This window comes from Labrus bergylta, chromosome 10 (assembly GCF_963930695.1).
Source record: "Labrus bergylta chromosome 10, fLabBer1.1, whole genome shotgun sequence".
In the NCBI taxonomy this organism is placed as follows: Eukaryota; Metazoa; Chordata; class Actinopteri; order Labriformes; family Labridae; genus Labrus; species Labrus bergylta.
The window spans coordinates 7,344,719-7,364,706 of NC_089204.1; the positions used below are offsets into that span (position 1 = coordinate 7,344,719).

Here is a 19,988-nt window from a genome sequence, read left to right on the forward strand (position 1 = left end):
CAATTCCGATGTTGGCTGTTGGGTGTCAGTCTCACACTATGCAACATTTTCTCTCATGCTTGACAATGAAAACAAGTCAGCGTTTGTCCAACAGGTCACTTCATCTGCCCAATAAAAAGTAAACTCTCTGAATCAGTAGTTAGGCGTAAGGGATGTCAGCATTAGATTGATTTGGCTCAGCAAATAAACATTGGCAAATAATGGTGAGAGAGCTGATATCGACATCATACTGATGATGAACTGAGTCATCGGTGCATCCCTGGTGTATAAATAATTTGATTTTCATTCCAAGTATCATATCAAAGTGTTCTATGACTACCGAAGTCTTGACCTTACATGGCAGCTTTAACAATGTAATGGAAATGTTTGAATAAAGAGCTGAACATCAGAGAGACGTTACTGCACTTTCCAGCAGCTTTCAACTTAGAAATTGTTCTCAGTTGTTATTGGATAAGAGGGTTTCTGATTCACCTAAAGTGTGAAGAAATGAGAAGCACACTGCGAGGCTCTGAAGATAAATGTAATGAAATGTGGAGACCCTTCAAATTATTAAAATTAATAAATAGTGAATCGCATCCAGTCTATTGTTTCCACTCCCAAACTCACCTGCTGCGCTGTCATTGGTTGGAGGAAACACACCAGCTCCCTGCCAAAAACGCCCCGAGTCAACCAAAACAAACCAAAACGAGAAAATCCAGTCAGAGGACAGGGTCTCTGCAGACACAGTCACACATGTACGTATGCCCAGAATTGAAGATAGAGCAGCTTTTGCTTTTGTCCATATTTATTTATTTGGGGAAAAAGCTACCATTAAAGACTTGAGCAATAATAACATGGAGCTTGAACCATTTTTAGTCAAGTATCGAACGTGTTGACAACATGACTGTTGTTGCTGATATGCTCCGAGACAGCTTTACATACCTGTTGAATGAGCACAGCCTGCACTGTGTTAGAGTTAAGGTCACTCACGGTCATTGTTGTTTTTCTCTTTTTGCACAACAAAACAGCTATCAGGATTCTGAAGAACTTAGACTCACATTGGCCTGTTGCTTAAGAAATGCTTGGGCTTGAAATAGAAAGGTCTATGTGAAGTGGTCTTCTGGGGGTTTATTTATAAGAGCGAAACGAAGGTTGGAGGTCAGTGAGACCGTGAGTCATTGAGACAGAATAAGCAGGGGTGTGTAGGGTTAGCTTAACTTTTTTTTTTAAAGTTGCAGACTTTTTCTGCATCTGTGAAGTAAATCTTAACGAGCTGTTTTTCATATACTTTTCTTATGAAGCTGGAAGCAGTTGTTGTGAATATATTGGCAATAAATACAGAGACATAGAGGGCTCACATAACCTCCAGAAAGTGTTCTGACAGAAAGCCCTATCTGTTGTGTTTCCTGATGCTTTAGCTCGGCATCATACTTTTCTTTTCAAGGTATGTTTTCATGAAGTAGACTAGTTATGCTTCGAGCAGCACACAGAGAATTCCTGACGCTTTTCCTCCGACCGTCCTCTGAGACGGTTTTGAGAGGTGCCTATTCAGACTGAATTCTTTTTTTGACATGAAGTTTCCACCACACCGGCTGCTGAAATGATGTTAAAGTGCAAGCTGCCGTTCAGCTAAGAGCTGCAGAGCTTTTCACAGAGGAGGTCCTTTGGTGTGCATCATTTCCATCAAATGGTTTTTGAATTTGCACATCAATCAAAAAATGCTAACTCAACTTCAAATATAGGTTAACCTCCTGAGACACAGCAATCCATGTTTGTCCTATGTGGGCGACATAAGTCTCCAAATGATTTTCCTTAAACCATTCAAACTATCAAACTAAAACCTGCCTTGACATGTCTGTGTACATTCATACCGGTGTCCCAGTCTGTGAATTCACATTGTGACTTTGCAGGAGCACAGCACACACATTAGTCAGACATGCACACACACACAGTGCTGTGCTTCCCCGCTGGCGCAGCTGAGGGGTAGCAGAGGGTACAGGGTCACTTCTTCCCCCCATTATATCTCAGCGACTTTCTGATTGAGGGCGAAACGTCACAGGGGCGTGAATATCGCGGCTTGAAACAGTAGTCTGAATAGGGCTATTATTTTTTGAGGTGACCTAACAACAGGCTGAGAGCTGCGCAACACCTGCCTGTCAATCAGGTCAGCTACACGCCTTATTGTGAATAACTCTTATCCTTCATCAAATCAAACCCCCCCAATCAATGCTATGCGTAATCCAATGGAATGATAACATCCACAAAAGAGTGGAGAACAACATACTGACGAACAGAAAACATAATGCAGACATTTAATTACGTGCACGGAGATCGTAGTGGTCGCGTGCAGACACTTTAGCCGGTCACTATATAAACATCATTCTCTTTTCATTGGCTGAAATTGAAATCTCCGGAGAATATCCTGCTGCATTCTCACATCAGCTCCTCCGGATTATCTGCAGAAAAAAATAGTAGGGGTCTGGCAGGATAAACTCCGGGTAATATCGCAGTAAAAAATTCGGCTGTTGCGTTCACACATACAGCTCCTCCTGGAAATCTCCGGAGTTTTCCAGGAGATTTCCATATGTGTGAAAAGGGTTCATGTGACTTCCTGTGCATCTGCAGCCAGCCTCTAGTGGACACTCGAGGAACTGCAGGATTTTACACTTCAGCATTGGATTCATCTATCAACGCTTGAGGTTGCCGCTTGGTCTCAGCTCTCTTTTCAATAGACTGGGAAACACTTGCTTTATAACACTTACCTAAAACAAGTTTACTATAGTTCAAGTGATAGTGTATTTTTTTTATTGACAGTTTGTGTCCCAAAAGACTGCAGATTTATTTATATGATTCTATATTTATAGAGTACAGAGAGGAGAGTGAACAGAAAGAAAGGGGAGTGGTAGGTGTAGTAGGTCTAATCACTCCTTAAAATACTCCTGGTGCAGATAAGGCCGGGGCTTTTGAGCCTGTCAGCAGCAGCAGCAGAGTAACTCTTACCCCGAGAGGACAAATAGTTCCCCTTTGTGTGTTCCTCGATTGCCCCTCCTAGTTTGCCCCACTGCCTCCCCTAAGCAGAGTGTTTCTCCTCTCATTGTTCATCGCAGGTTTCGATGGTGTTGGCTTGATGGGATCCAAGCGGGCGACAAAGTGATGGTCTAAGGACTGGAGGTCGCAGAGGTGCTTGCGCGTGGAATGTTGCGCTGGTCGGTGCACCTAGAAGGAGGGCCGCGGAGAGTCAACCATGCTGCTGTGGCGGTGGGACACAAGGTGTACTCCTTTGGGGGCTACTGCTCCGGGGAGGACTACGAGACGCTGCGACAGATTGATGTGCATGTCTTCAACACAGGTGGGTGCTGGATATATGTAAGTGTGGAAAGATTTTGTTTTTGCACAAGAAATTCTACTGTTTTCAGCTCTTTCTGATATTGCTTGCAACTGTTATCAGGATTTTTCATTTTTTATGACCTGAAAACACCCACAGTAAATAAAAAAATACACTAAGATAAAGTTCAAGTCTCAGGAGGACTCTGACTTGACCGTGAAAGGTCTCAAATTTACATCAGTACTGCAGCTGTGGTTTATATATTTATGTAAAGTGATTCTAAACTTTGATGTTGTAAAGAATTCATAAATTTGCTTTTCAAATGAAGGAGGGATGAGGTGAACAGTTATTTGAGAGGTTGTTGCACCTTCACTTTAACAGTTTCTCATCACAGCTGGCTTCGACTTTCTGTTGGTGGTTTGTGATATTTTCTCACTGTCACAAACACAGCTGTCTTCTTTACATTCTCTGCTGTAACTTTTATAAAACTGTAACCTATTTAAATGATTGTTTTTCCTCCGTGTTGGCAGCCACCTGCTTTATGGTTTTATGACTTCCTAAAGTATCTCGAGCCTGCCTGCTGTTTCTTAACCATGAGGAGATCTTTGGTATCCAAACCTTGATAAAGCTGCCTCTCTGACTGATTGTGATGGAAATTCATAAACACCTCTAACCATTGTTTCACTGACTTCATCACTTTCTTTGTGCTTCCTCTCTTTGATGTCTTATTTTATAGCTCAGTCTGCTGTCTCTTAGGGTGCACTCACACTCGCCCCAGTTGTCCCGAACTGTGCTGAGGCCCCTCCCCTCCTCATTCCCCCGCTGGCCTGCGGTCACTCTGCTCCTGGACTAACCAGGCCTGAGCACGGTTACCTCTTGTATATAACGTCTTGATACAACACATGCACAGCTTTACGTGATCCTGAAGCAGGCTTAGTTTACAAGACAGACGGACTCAAAAAAATGAAGGAATGCATCGGTCGAGTCTGCGTCTAAACACTGTAGAACAACACAGAGAACATGACAGCTACTTTATTGACTTTGTGTCTTATTTTTAGTCATTTTAGTCAGATACAGCCAGAACACTCCAGGATTTCTCCATAATGAAGGCGGTGATCGATTATACTTCATGTCCATGTTGTGTTCATGTGCTTCTGCTCCTGCATGATAGGGTCAAAGAAGGATACCGTTCTTGATCATGGATCGGAGCACTCACACCAGTCCAATGAACTGGACTTTAGGGGTGAAGCGTGCTTCAGGATGGTACAGATTGCCTAGTTTGAGTGCGCCCTCCTTTGATTCTTTTCTCAGATTTTCTGCTTTTTCTTTACTCTTCTACATTCTGAAACACTTCACTTCTTCACGATTTGATTTGATTTTTTTTTTTTTTTTTTACAGGGACATTGCATATTAATAAACATTTCTGTAAATATGCCAGAGTTAGCCAAAAGGCTAATTTACCTCTGTTGTCACTGGCCAGATTTTATAAAAGGCTCCCTAAAAAAACAGATTCAGACATCGCTAAAAGCTACAAATAGAAATATCACGACAGTCATGAGGCAGACAGGCTACATATAAAGCAGCATTAAGCAGACATAAAAATGTACAAAACTGAACAGGTGTTAGTAAAAACACGTATCCAATAACCTACTAAAGTCAGTGTTTCCACTAGGTTTACAGTTTTTGGGGGGGGGTACACACGCCGACACACGCTGACACAAACGCTTGGAATATTGATGTTCATGCGTTACTTTTAATGACAGCTGTCGTGTTCTAAATTGTTCTAAAATGTTTTATTTTTTTTAACTTGACCTTCGGGGGGGGGGGGGGCTGTCCTAATATAATGGTAGGGGAAACACTGAAAGTAAATGTAATGTGCACACACATTTTCAGCCTTCATAATTAGTTTATTTATGTTTTATTCAGCCGTTATTTTAAACAGGAATATATACAAAATCTCTCAAAGTATTTCTAGTTTCGCAAAAGAGGAAACAACAGACTTTAACCAGCAGAAATTAAACCGGGCACTGAATGAGCAGTGTTTACTTCATGCAAATAATCCATAATCTTGTTTTATAATCGTCCATGCTGATAAAATAATCCCGTTAAAGGTTAATCTGCAGCTCGTGCACGAGAGCAGGGAGCTCATTTGAGCTTCATTGAGTAAAACGTGACCTTAGAAAACCTGAAAGTTGGATTCCGTCCTGATGGTCTTTGACATGTTAGAGCTTGTTAAACTATAAAGGAGGTTAAACAAACTGCAGGTGTGCCAGGCTGCTTTAGGACCTTAGCCTGATGTCACTACTTATCTTTATTTTCACTCTAAAATGAATGTATTGTAAATGTTACTCTTAAAGGCGCACTCACACTAGGCCCAGTTGTCCCGTACCGTGCCGAAATTTTGGAATAAACGGCGACATCACATGACAGCCTAGCAGACAGAACAGATGTCTCTTTTGTGTCATATTTTATCAAGCGACGCCGGGGTATAAATCACCCGTCCGGCATAAGCAAACAGATTAGAAACATGTCCGGACAGCTAACGATGCTTAACGTTAGTAGTGATGTATTTATAGACAACAAATCAACAGTGTTACATGTAACGTTTACTACTAAAACACATTCTGTATCAATGCTTGATAATCGAACATTCCAGGGTGGGAAAGTAAACACAACTTACGGTGTTTTGCTGCCATCCTGACACACAGCTCCCGGGTGTTTTCACTCCAAATGTCTGTTCATTGCTGTCGTACTCGTGTGGTACGCCAGCTGAATTTAATGACCGTGTGCTATGAGGCTATGAGTTGCTCCCCGGTGCTCGCGCTGCTGTTATTGCATGCCGCCGCTGTTGTTGTTGTTGTTGTTGTGTGAATTCTTCTTCTTCCGTTTTAGCGTCTATAGCGATTGGCGACTAGCTTTCTGGTGCATTACTGCCACCACTGGACTGGAGTGTGGGACAATGTAGTTGTTTGGGACGACGTGTCGTCCCAACTCTACTGTCAACGTTATCGTGCTTCTGCTCGTGCATGAACTGTACCATGCCAAAGCACACCTCTTCGAAGCATGCCAGGGCCAAGGCCGCTTTATCTTTTCAAACCTATCTTGAACTTGCCTCTTGAAAAGTGAAGTTAAAATTAGAGATGGGATGGATCCGATCTAATATCGGTATCAGGTCCGATATTGACGTAATGTACATATCGGTATGATGGCGCAGATCCATGTCACAGATCAACAAAGATCGTTGGGCACTCTGGCTTTGAGTCAAACATTCAAACTGAACTGTGAGAAGTGTCCACAAATTGTCTCTGTGATGACGTTCAGACGAGATGGAACCAATCCTTCTATATGATCAAAAGTACATTTCTTCACTGGCCGCTGGTGGCCGAGTGGTTAGTTTGTGCGCCCCATGTACAGAGGCTTCAGTCCTAAAGCGGGCAGTCCGGGTCAGAATCTGACCCGTGGCTCCTTTGATGCATGTCGTTACCATCACTGTAAATAATCCCCCCTCTCTCTCTGATTTCACCTTCTATCCACCGTCCTGTCCCTCTACAAAGGCAACAAATAAATAAATCTTTTAAAAATAACAATAACAAAACATTCTCAATTGGATTGTGTTTCAGTGTCTTTGCGCTGGATGAAGTTGCCTCCAGTGAGGATGGGGGTAAATGAACGTGCCCGTGAAGTGCCGTATATGCGTTACGGCCACACAGCTGTGCTGCTGGATGATATAATCTACCTCTGGGGTGGTCGTAACGACACAGAAGGGGCCTGCAATGTGCTCTACGCCTTTGATATCAGTAAGTAAAAACTGCATCTAACTCCCGCTAACCTTAACATCATAGTTTCAGTCTATTTTGTTTGAGATGCACCTGGAGGATACATTAGTTTGTCTGTCAGGGAGTCTTAACACCTGATTTTATGTGAGATGGTTTTCTGCACATGTCTCGAGTGTGAGGTCGACACCGACAGGTTCGGGCGCTCAAGAGTTAATATAAACCTTCCTGCTTCATAGACACCCACAGATGGTTCACACCGAAGATTTCGGGGACACTTCCGGGTGCGAGGGACGGACACTCTGCCTGCATCCTGGGCAAAGCGATGTATATATTTGGAGGATACGAGCAGCTGGTGAGTTTTTATCACTCAACACTTTGAGGCCAGCTCACTGAAACATTGGAACGTGATTGAATTAATCTCCTCTGCTGTTTTGTAGGCCGACTGCTTCTCCAATGACATCCACAAGCTGGACACCAACACCATGGTTTGGTCATTAATTAATGCCAGGGTGAGTTTAACCGGCAGCTGTTTTTAAGTTCATCCTGTACAAAGAATCCTCGTAACGCGTTTAGTATAAATGTTTAAATAAAGATGGACACAAAGAACTCTGACAAATAAACTCAAGCTGTTTTCACATCTACACTCCTGAAAATATCTAGATAATTTCAGTAGGACTGCTTCGGATATTCTCCTGATCTTGTTGCTCACATATGCATCTCAAAGCGGGAGACTATCCCAGTTAGACGGGAGGGGGGGCGGGGGGTCTCCTGAGGCAAGACGACGTAAAATAGAACGATGTTGAAGTGATGGACGAAGGTTGCTTCATCACATAGGATGCTATAATGAGAAAAGGGCTTGTGTGGAGCAAGATGGAGGGCATCTCGCTCCATGTTCTATTGTTTACAGTGAGAAGGCAGACTCAGAGGGCAGAACAAACACCTAGCTGTGGGAGTGTCACCCACCTGGGTTACTGCCCTTTGTGATGTCATGAAGGGAAAATCTCCAAACGGCCTGTTTGAGCACACATTTTCTGAAAAGTGGAGCAGGCAAAAGACGGAGAGGATGGACTTTTCTCATCATTGGAGGGTTTGTAGACAAACTAGAGACACATATTAGAGATAGAGGAACATGGTGAAGTGGTTTTAGCATCATATGTGACCTTTAATGAAAAATAAAAAGTATCAAAGCGTAAAAAAAATTTCAGATCTGCCATATTTTCAACCCAAATCACTGTGAGAGAAAGAGAGAGAGTTTCAATACTGAAATGTTGCCAATGTATTTATGCAAACAAGACAGGGATCAGAAGTTTACCTGCATGTCTTGGTCACTAAAATCAAGAAATAACCAAATATTAGGAGCCTGTGACTTTGGTATGAAAACATGTGTTGATATCCTTAACTTTTTACTAGAATAATATTGAAGTTTGAAATTCTTGCATTGTAAAAGCCATACTGGCAACAAGCTCGGTTACAATGTTTGAAATCAACAACCTGTCAGTCTTTGCTCTGGTTGGCTGAGCTGCTTCCTAAGCACCGGGTTGGTCGTGTTGGCTGGATACAGAAAGCAGAGCAATGTAATGCAGCTCGCTGGGAGGTCGCCAAATACAAACAGACTCACTGAGGATTATATACCCTCCCCTTTTGGGAGATGCCATGTGTGTTTGAATGAAGCCAACCTGCTCATGTGATAAATTCTTGTTAAGTATATTTTCGACAGAGGCAGCAGTCTCTCTCCCTCGGGCAACAAGGGGGGCGGGGGAAAGGGGGGCTAAGTTTACACTACCTGGTTTTACTTCTGGACTCGAACAATTCGTCGTCGAAGGGATTACAGTGTGGTGCTTATAGATTTAGTCGAGTATGTGACTGAACAATACATTTGTTTCTACATGTTCTCTGACTGGTAATCCTTCATGAAAACAAAAACCACCTGCTCTACTTTTACTTTTCAAAGTACATGCTCTCAAATATTATGATCAAGTCGAACTTTAAAAGAGCACAGATGATCTACAGACATATTCAGAGGTTCATCTAAAGGTCTTCATTTCTACAACAGGCAGCTTAATTTAAAGGCAGGGTTGGTAATTTTCCAAAACTAGCATGATTTTGAAAGTAGCATTCCCTCAATGCTCCGTCTACACTCCCCCCCTCCCCTCTGTGCTCCCTCTAAAGCCACGCCCCCTCACTTACATGCGCCATTGCTCCAGAATTGGACCTCAGCTCATCTCTTACATTGTGTAGAAACTACATCGTCTCGTGTCTCATTCAGCAGTAAGTAAACTCACATTATAAACTCTGTCATCGGTGACGCACTTTGAGTGTGAGCTAGAGTACACAAGAGGTAGAGAACGAGCAGGGAGACAGGGAGGCGCCTGATTGGTTCATCAGATTGGTATCTCGTATCAGACATTGGTCGAAGTTTTTACAGGATTACAACTGCTACAGATGATGGATTTTCTTTGTTCCTTTCTCAGAGAACATGAGTTATTAATTTCTGTCAGGACCTAAAGATAATTTCAACCAAAAACTGAAAAAGTGGATCTGGAGGAAATTACCAACCCTGCTTTTAAATCTGATTGTTCCCTCATAAGTCTGTTCATTGTACTGTACATGATGTTTCATAGGCCTTACATGGTTCTACTTCAGAGCACCGTTGCAGTGGATGACTTAGTCCACTAGATGGCACTGTTTACATAAAGTTGCTGGTACTGAAGTCTCATCTTTTCCTGCATCAAGATCAAGTTAAATTGGCCACATTGAGATTTCAGAGATGCTGAGGAGTTAGACCTCCTTTCTCTCTGTGAAATCTACTTGATGATGAGAGGAAGCAACTTGACGCCTGTATGTTTCATCCCTCTGCTGGGTGAAAAAAAACATCATCGACTGGTCTTCTTCCAGGGTAATCCTGCACGCTGGAGAGACTTCCACTCGGCCACCATCATCGGGACGAAGATGTTTGTGTTTGGAGGGCGAGCAGACCGCTTTGGCCCCTTCCACTCCAACAACGAGATCTACTGCAACAAGATCAAAGTGTTCGACACGGAGACCAACTGCTGGCTGAGCACGCCGTCAGCACAGCCGCTGCCCGAGGGACGCAGGAGCCATTCAGCCTGTAAGACACAAACACAAGCGATCAGATGTTATGAACAGTTTGACTAAATCATCTGAAATATTCTTGAATAAGATCATTCAACCTGTACTTTTGATGAAGATGCAGCTTAAGATCAATGCACATAGAGAGAGAGAGAGAGAGAGATTTGGTACATGGGGCATGCACACTAACCACTAGGCTACCTGCGCCTTTTTATGCCTTTCTTAAAGGTTAGGACAGCAGCTTGAGAAACCAAGAGAGAGAGAGAGATATGACATAGAGGAAAGCAGCCACAGGTCGGACTAGAACCCGGGCTGCTCGCTTTGAGTACTATAGCCTCCGTACATGGCACGCGCAGACAATCAAGCCATCATTATTTGTGTAGAGCCAATTCATCACAAGTGTTATCTCGAGACGCTTTACAAAAGAGTGTATGGGATAATATGCAGGAAGGATTTCTCCTTTGTGTTCCTCATGTTACTGTTGTCAACACTTTCTCACCGCTGAGGTGGAGGTCGGAGCAGGTTGTGCATGAATGAGGACGGCGGTGGTTGTGGGGATGACTCAGTCTAAAGGTGGTGGCTGGGCGTCAGTGACATCAGATGGTAGTAGTGCCAGATTATACTAACCACTGGACTACCAGCGCCTCGAAAATAAGATTATTATAATTATTATTTCCAGAGGAACGTCGTCTCTGTTTCATTCTCAAGCTTCGTTTGTTTTAATTGTTTGTTTTGTGGAAGTATAAACAGTATTTTACATTTAATGTGAACAAGATTTCATTTTCTGCCAAATCTGGCTAATTTAAGTGGTTTATGATGTTTAATTTTCTGTGCTGCAGAGTTTATGAATCTGCACGATGGACCATAAAAACACTTGCTTTTGTTTCCATTCTGTGTTTAGTTTCCTACAACGGGGAGCTGTACATATTTGGAGGATATAACGCCCGTCTGGACATGCACTTCAACGACCTGTGGAAGTTCAACCCAGGTAAAACGTGAATAATCGTTATGATACTTTAACTGTGCAGAGGTGACGACGTGTCTTTGCAGGCGTACACGTTTTGTTTTTGATCTTACCTGCTGACAGAAAGCAGCGCTGGCTGTTTGCTCATGTTGACCCACTTACCTGCTCGCTCGTGTGCTCAGTCATTCAGACGGTCTTCTGTACCCAGTGAGAAAAACACACTCTCAGACTTTGTGCCACAAACACACACAGACAGTATTCAATATCTGCAGCTTTAATCTGCTCATATTAATGTTGGCAAATTGATTCTCAGGTCAGTTTAAGTGCTTTTCTTAAAGGCACAGTATGTAATTACCACCACCAGGGGGCACTCAATCAAAACAACAACAAACAAAAAAAACCGTTAAAAACGAGTACATGAATGCCTGCTCAATCGGAACAATTGGGAGGGTGGGTAGATACTTTTGATAAATTCATGTATGGAGCATCAACTTTTTGCTTAAATATAACTCGTAACAGAGAACTTACACACATCGTCTTCCTAGCATCCATTACAACAGTCAGACTTTCTGAACTGAACGTGAACACACTGAAGTCGGAAGATCACCTTCCCAACTCGGACACTGGGACCATCAGAGGAGTATATGAATGCAGAAACAAAAAGAGAGCGGCCTGCATAAGGAGGAGAGTCTCCGGCTGAGCATTTAAACAAAGTCGTTCCATAAGGTCCCCAAATTTTAAAAACATTTGATGCTCATGTGTGTCACTTTCTATTTTTATTTTGGAGAAATCTGGATCAAGAAATTCATTCAGGATTAGTAAAGTTCTGTGTTATGTTACAGCAGACAAAATAGCACTTTGGATCCTCACTTTTCCAGCTACAGAGTTTTAACCTCGAGAACCTGATGTCTGATTTTAACCATTTGAACCTGAGCTTTGTTGTCCACTAGAGGGCAGGCAGCACCTTAATCACAGCCCTTATTAATCCAACAAAGCCTGAATGGCCTGTTGCCATAGAGATGCCATGATGCTGTCGACTGAGAGCGTGTGAGACAACACTTTTCATCCTTATATGGAACAGCTGAGAGAGCTTCAACATCGTCACTCTTTGTGCTCTTCAGCAGAGCGGCAGAGATTTATTTCTATTCCTGACATGAGATGTTTTGTGTTCAAATGAAGGTTGAGTTTTGTCTTTGTGTGTCCTGGGCCTTTTGTTTGTGGTTAAAGAAAGCATGAGGCTGAATAAACTGAAGGTTTACACAACTTTAAGTCAGTGTTTGAATACCTGTATTCCAAAGGGGTTGTTGTTCTAAAGGTGAGCTGTTAAAGAGAGGATGAAACCTGCAGCTTTCATGTCTTATTCTGTCTTCTTGTTCCATCATCTCAACCTCGTTGTGTTCTTGTGTTCACTTCACAGAAGCCTTCTCCTGGAATAAAGTAGAACCAAAGGGGAAAGGTCCGTGTCCTAGGAGACGGCAGTGCTGTTGTATGGTTGGAGATCGAATCATCCTCTTTGGAGGAACGAGGTAAGACGTTAAATTTAACGCTTGTACTGTCGTGTTTCTGTCCGCTGTAGAGCCAATAAAATGTTCTATTTCTTGTTTTTTATGTTTTACAACAAAAATAATCGATAGAGCTGCAAATGTAGCTGCTAAACAGTCAAGTTGGTGCCCACTGCTTTCCCAAAAATCATTCTCATCTTATTTTCACCCTTATAACAGATCGGCAGTACGGTCATTGCACATCCTTTTTTTTTTTAAAGATTTATTTTTGGGCTTTTTTGGGCTTTTTTGTGCCTTTTAATGGAGAGATAGGACGATGGAAGCGGGCAAGAGAAGTGGTTCAGATAGAAGTGATTGTACCCGACCTAAAAAGCCTCTGCATGTTTCTAATAAGCTCCACGAGCAGAAACGTGCTCAAACTAGGATCAATATTGGAGATGCTTTTGAAAAATGGAGAGAGGTTAGAACACAGAAAGGTTTACAGACTGATGCAGAGCTGGATAAACACTGAAGCTTCAGTGTCCACCACATGGCAACCTGTGTGAGCATCTACTCTAGAGAGGAGGGGGTGGGGGGGAGACAGCTCTCTGCAATGTTATGAATCTGGACTGCAGTACCCATCTTAAACACTAGGCGTCAGAGTTACATACTGCTCCTCTACATTACAGACCTCTCTAACTGAAAAACAGGAAACAGGTTGAATCATAAGAAAAGGCTTCTCTCCTCTACAACCTAAACTGACTGCTCAAAGAAATTTGAATAATACAATATTAACAGTCAGTCTGACAATGAACACAATCTCAGTGTTGCAGCTTCCGCAGCTCCCTTCAGCCTTGGTCCAATAAATGGCGGGTACCTGCAGCGTAGCAGAAAAAAACAAACAGACACAAATAAGGAAATGGCACAAATACAAATAAACACACAATACAATACACACTTATGACTCACAGTCATAACACCATGCAAACACTCAGTTTAACACACAGCCTAAAAAACAGATTATTTTTCTGAGATCATTTTTGGGGGGGGGGGGGGGGGTTATGATTTGGATTAGCAGCCACATATCCTCATGTTGAATTGTTCTTAGTGGTTAATTTTGTTTCCCTCAGAGGAGTGTAAGCTGACATCATACTGTGTCACTGTGTGCCAGCTGAGACTTTGTCTTCCTACAGAATTAAGCGCTGGATGTGGCTTTGTATTCTTAATTTAGTGCTGCCTGCTCTCAGCCTTTTGGTTCTGTTACAGAGAATATCAAAAATATCCTAAAGTCAGACGTGTGGATGCACTCACGGGACTACCTCATGATGAGAATAAGGAACTGCTCGATTAACACCTCACTGTACATTTTACTTAGAAAGAAACTTTCCCCATGGCACGTCTTTCCTCCTGGATGAAATTTTGGTTTGCAACATAAACAAACAATCATATCAGCAAAAGTTTTCTGGAGATGTGAAACAAACACGTACCCAGAACTTCCACCAGATACGTGTGCATTGCATGTCTGCACTGCTCCATGCACCCTCGTACGTCAACACCCACTGGCTGCACAGCAAGGAGCAGCACAGCCAGCTGGTATTTATAGATTACACTCGGGGACAGTGCAAGATAATCCAAAGTATGTGGTATAAACAAGTATAAAGACATCAACAAACACATGAGGTCATTGTTCTGAATCGTCAAAACGGAGTGTTTTATTTTGAAAATTAACCAGATGTGCTCTGTGGTGAATTGATGCTCCGGCATCCTGCAGATAAGAATTCCTTGCGTATCTGCTGCGAAGGACTCCGGACTGAGCGCAGCGGAGCCAGTTGACGCACACACATTGACTCAAGTACTCAGGTGGACCGAACATGCTTCTGGTGGAATTGAGTGGTTGAACTCTTCCTCTCCCTTTAAATAGTTTGACATCATCTTTATGAGGCTCAAACAGCTTTCATTGTTTTTTTGTTTTTTGATCAGTTTGTTGGGAAGATAACTTTCCTCTCGTTATAATTTGCCAGTTGGAGTCACTGGCTCATGCAGACCGCAGCCTGTGATGAGTCTCCTGTTGGCTGCAGACAGTAGTGATGGCGGGGGGATCGTAGCTGGTAAGGTGCCTCTTGGCTGGTGACGGGCCGGTGATAGGCCAGTAGCCAGAGGACTAATGAGGTAGCTAACGACCTAAGCATGGTCCAGAGTGGTCCGGGAGCTGGGTTACTGTTATCAACAAGGCTGGGTGCTATCAGGCGAACCCCCTATCCCCCTATCAGGCGAACCCCACTGTGATCACCTGATAGTGGGGATCGGGAGGCTGTGGATAAGAGTCCTCTCAGCTCCACCACGTCTGCTGAAGACCTCTCTCTGCTGCTGCTGGATTCATTTTCACTGCTCCAGCGGTCACAACATCACAGGGATCAACACACCCTAATACACAACCATGCTCCTAATTTCACCCAGCTCACAGCAGCTCCATTAGTGCTTCTTAAATCATTATTATTAAACTCCAAAATGTGTCGTAATGCTTCACTTTCTGTCTCAGTTTCAGACACATATCTCCTCACCAACACATGACACATTGCTTTCACTCGTCCACCTTGGTACCCTGAGTATGATTAAAGATGCATCATTAAAAATCACCTGAAGCCTTTTCCTTTTGGCTTTACTGTAATCGACCGGAAGGAAGTTCTTAAAAACTCCTCTGTGCATATACGATACGTCCATGTCAGCATCTTTGATCGTGTGTACAGTTTCTGAAACTGTCATCGTCGTCACTTAAAAGATTCCTGATTATGTGACCTGAATATTTTATTTAATTCACTCAAACATGCTTGATCTGAAATAAGGAACGAAGGAAATATGTGTTGATAATGAGGAAAGAAGTTTAGTGATGTAAAAGTCTGTTTTCCTGTTTTGTCTGAAGAATATGTAGTGTGTGTGTTTGACACAGCCAGGACAAGAAGGTGAGATTTGAGATACCTGTATTTCTTTACCTCAGTGAAGACGGGCTGAGCTGCAATAAAAGGAGGACACAGAAGTTTTTGGAGTTCTCTCCTGGAGTATTCTTGATACGATTTGTTGAGGATTCAGCACCCACACACACACGACTGAGTGTGAGTGTGTTTTTTGATGTACTGATTATGTTTCTTATATCAGTTTTCTGGATGCGCCACATTCTCTGGTAGTTTGTGAACAGGAAACCATGGCGACTGAAACAGGATGTAGGAGTCTGAGCTGATAAGTACTGAGCAGCAGTCGATGATGCCGGCTTGTAGCGTTCTTCCTTCTGCAGAATTTTGAAAGTATCGGCGATACCGGAAATGTTGTTAATGCAGGACAATGCTACCCAGCGGCCCAATCACAGAGCATCGTATCAATGTGTTGTAACATTGTTGAGGCTACAAAAGTTGGCTTTGTGTATGTATAACACAACGCAAACCTACAGCGTAGCAAACTAGTTTAGACCTAGAGATCTCATTTCAAGACCAAAAACTAGCTTCACCTGTTGGCAGATATTTCTACTAATTATAAACAATTCAGGCTTTTTATTTTTGGATGTTTCATATCTCGAAGTAAGACGTTTATCTGGACTTGTCGGGTGAAATTTGCCTGCTTGGATTTGAGATTTTGCCGTCTAAAGCATGACTTTCATACAAAAGTAAAAGAACGTTAATGTGTCTAAAGTCAGAGAAGCGAGCTCCTGATATGTACCTGTGGAAGAAGAAATAAAGTTTATGATGGATGAAGAGCTTTAGAAAATGCTTATGTTTCAAGTCGGTTATGCATTGTTTGGTTTCTCGCCAGGATTAGTCCAGGATGGTTTTAAGGAGTCATGATTTCCTGTTGTGAGCAGCAGATAGGGCCGGGTGTTGGAGGGGAGGGTCACAGAGGCGGCTGAGGTGATGGAGCGAGCTGGAGGGAGCCTAGGAAGAAATCAAACACCACAAAGTGTCTCGCACATCCTGTTTAAAGGCTGCAGGGCAGATTTAGGTTTTTATCTTCTACAGGAAGCTGCAGACAATTCAACTTGTCTGCATTATTAAAGTTTACACTTAGTCATGAACGCACCAGGATGGAGCAACTGAGTCCTCTATACGATGCTATAATGAGAATATTTGCCTTTATATTGATGCTACGTGTAGTTCAACAGAATCACAATCTGAACTAAAGAGCAGAGAAAAACATACTGACGAAAAAAACATGAGCAGGTCTCAGTAAGCTGTTTTATTACATGCATCGATTGAAGTGGTTGCCTACTTACAGTCAATGCACTGACTCCAGTCACAGGATATAAATGTCACTCTCCCCCCCTATTGGCTCGAGGTGAATTCTCCTGATTATATCCTGCAGCGTTCTCACATCAGCTCACTCTAGCCTGCTGCGGAGAAAATACAAGTGGTCTGGCAGGAGAAACTCAGAGTGAAGTCTGAGTGAATAAAGTGTCTGTTTGCTTTCACACATGAAGCTCCTCCTGGAGATATCAGGAGTTTTTCAGGAGTTTCCTGCAAATGTGAACGCCCTTATAGTTTTTTCATTAAGTTCATTAATGTCCGGGTTATTGTTGGTGGTCTTTTTAAACTGGCCTATACACATCACAGATCTGCATCAGGCCTGGTTTTTACTTGACTTGATCACCCCGAGCTGCTGATTTTGCAGTTCGGCGATCGTCTAGTCGTCCTAACTCTGCAAAGAAGATGTTTCCTGTTACTGTACAAAGGAGAGCATGATCCTTAACGATCTCTGAGCACGTCGGCCACACACACTCTCTCCAGCGTCGCACGTTTGTTGTTTACACGAGCACACTTAAGCCTCTTACACACAGGAACTCCCATAAGCACGTGCTCACACACATACACATGCTAAGACACACAAACAAACTCTTGAGCAGACTTACCACGCTCGGTTGTTTGCTTTCTCTCCTCTTTAATGAGGAAGTTTTTCTATTAAGGTGTTTGGAGTTAAAGTTCTGTCATGATGTTAGACTGAGCAAAGACACTCTCTATAATCTGGTGTGAACAATTATTTTAAAGGCCGTCACTTGTGTTTATTTTCACTTGACCTGACAACACGAGGGCAGCTAACAGGGCTACAAACTTATTGGTGTCCGTCTTCACGCGTTGATAAATGCTCACACGGGCCGTCGTGAATTATTTTCTTGGACGCTTTGCTTGTGTTTTTTTAGGGGCTCCTCATTTTGTTTTGTGTGCCGAGGAAATTGTGTTCAGATTTATGGACGGCGTGTTGTTTTCCTTGCGAGTTGTCCTCTCGTATTGATCCGAAACAGAACCCCTCTGTTCATACTTGTTGCTAGTTTATGATATTTATTTTAGCTGCAGGAATTTGTTGAAGAATAATTTACGACTCTACTGGAGAACAATAAAAACCTTTAAGTCTGCGAGGCTGCGCTCTGGACTGGACAGAGTGTTAGCAGATTTATAAAACAAACATCTTCAGCATGTTAGAGACTCTTTCTTATTTTTCAGTGTCGGACTATGTTGTGTGTGTGTGTGTGTGTAAACGGTGGGCTGGGCAGTAGTGGCAGTGACTGTTGAGTGCCACTTACGTCAGTGTAAACAGGCCTGCTGAGCTGCAGAGAGGCGCGAAATTCTGCCTCGTCTCTGATTTATGACCTCGGGGAGCGTCCTTTCTCACAGAGTGCAATTTGATCCACCCGGGTCAGAGTCTCTGCTACACTCATTTACTGAGACCTGCTCGCTGCCCCACGAAGGACGGGCCGCGCATGACTGACTCCACCTGCACTGACCTTCACCTATGCTCACCAGCAACAAACAGCAGACCCTAAGACACCCTGTGTGTGTGTGTTTTTTGAAGCTTTCTGAGTTGATGCACTCTTCTGAATTTGAGTTGCACATGAAGACTTTAGCCACAAAGATTACGCATCTCCTGCCGAGGCTGTAGTCATCGTTGGCACCCTTACACTCTGTGTGTAAATGCGTACGACAAGCCTAGGTTTGGCTAATTTAGGAAGCTTTTTAAGCTCGGGAACAGGGCATCCTATGAGGGGCAGGATGTGAACAAGGACATGACAGATTGGCATGCTGGGAGCAGACAGCCTGGAATCTGAAGGGGGAATCTAGGGTTGGCGCTTCAGCTTCATGGACCTGACCATGTGTATTCATGCAGGGAATATATTTTTACCCTGACGTGTGTTTATTCTCATCTGACGATCGTAACAATTCCTGATTTAAATCGACTCTTTGTGTTTAATCGTCACTCTATAGCAAGAAAACAAAATATATCTTGTTTTTTGAGCTGTAGAGTTTCTGCAGGACTTTGAAAGATGTTGTCATGCGAGTATGCAAAAAGATTTCTGTTAAATCATGTGCACCACATTTTTATAGACTGCAGGCTAAGAGCTGTCTAAAGAGTGTTTTTTTATTTACAGACTTAATCCAATCGTCATTTAACAAGCAGAAACCTTGAACAGATTAACAGCCTCCTCACAAACGGTCGAGCAAGAAAGAAGGATCGAGGAAGACGCAAAAGAACGAGATTAAGAGAAACTAATAAAATTGTGTCGGCCAAGAACATCTGCTTGGTATTCAATTCTGGCAGAGAAATATCATCAAGCTTGTCGTGACACCTAGCCCAACACTGTCAATCAATTCACCGTTTTGGAATCTCTCTGAACATTTACAACAGGTTAATGAAAGGATCACAACAAGGTCATTTTTAAACTGACTTGAGTTGCGCCTCCTCAGTTGAATGTTTTTATGAATGAAGGTTTAAGTTTTGTTTTTAGTGACTTGTAGACTGCTCCTCCAACACGTCCATTCAGGGCATCTTTTCAGAAAGAGAAACTCTACTATATCCAATTTCCTAAAATATCCAATTTCCCATGATTCACTTCCCCTGGTTGAGGATATTAATTAAATTGTACAAGCCGCTGTCGGATTTCCTACTCGTCCCTGCCCAGTGCAGCAGCCAGAAGGACACTCAGACCCAACTCCATTTGCTTTTTTTTTTCCCCGGTGTTGGTGTGTGTGCACGTATAGTCATGACTTAATGAGTCACCGCTCCTCTTGTTGAGCTGACGTCAGGAGCTGCACATGCTTGCTTTGCTCTGCCAGATTTAACGCATGTGATCCACTTGGCAGAAGTTTGGAAGATTTAGCAAAGATAGGGAAGAATGCTGACGCCAGTCCTAACAGAAGACCCCTAAACAAACTGGTTTAAATCAATAGACATATTTTTATTCTCAAGAGATTGAAATATTGAGTCATAAGCAAAGACAAGACAGGAACGAAGAGATATAAGACATTAGATTCCAAGAAGGGAACTGAAAGCTTCATATAGGGGAAATATTTTGATATAGTTGAAAGACAAATTTAATTGTGTTATATTAAAGGTCCAAT

At 42.8% G+C, this 19,988-nt stretch overlaps 1 protein-coding gene across 1 annotated transcript in view; it reads left to right on the top strand.

Annotated features, from left to right (window-relative positions):
* klhdc3 (kelch domain containing 3) overlaps window positions 1–19,988 on the top strand; it is a 37,859-nt gene that overhangs the window by 1,236 nt on the left and 16,635 nt on the right. Inside the window, exons 2-8 of the mRNA XM_020647004.3 lie at window positions 3,087–3,328; window positions 6,925–7,101; window positions 7,317–7,432; window positions 7,518–7,589; window positions 9,976–10,189; window positions 11,072–11,158; window positions 12,552–12,660. Coding sequence (XP_020502660.1) covers window positions 3,175–3,328; window positions 6,925–7,101; window positions 7,317–7,432; window positions 7,518–7,589; window positions 9,976–10,189; window positions 11,072–11,158; window positions 12,552–12,660 — 929 coding nt within the window. The 5' untranslated portion in view covers window positions 3,087–3,174. The remainder of the gene's footprint in view (window positions 1–3,086; window positions 3,329–6,924; window positions 7,102–7,316; window positions 7,433–7,517; window positions 7,590–9,975; window positions 10,190–11,071; window positions 11,159–12,551; window positions 12,661–19,988) is intronic.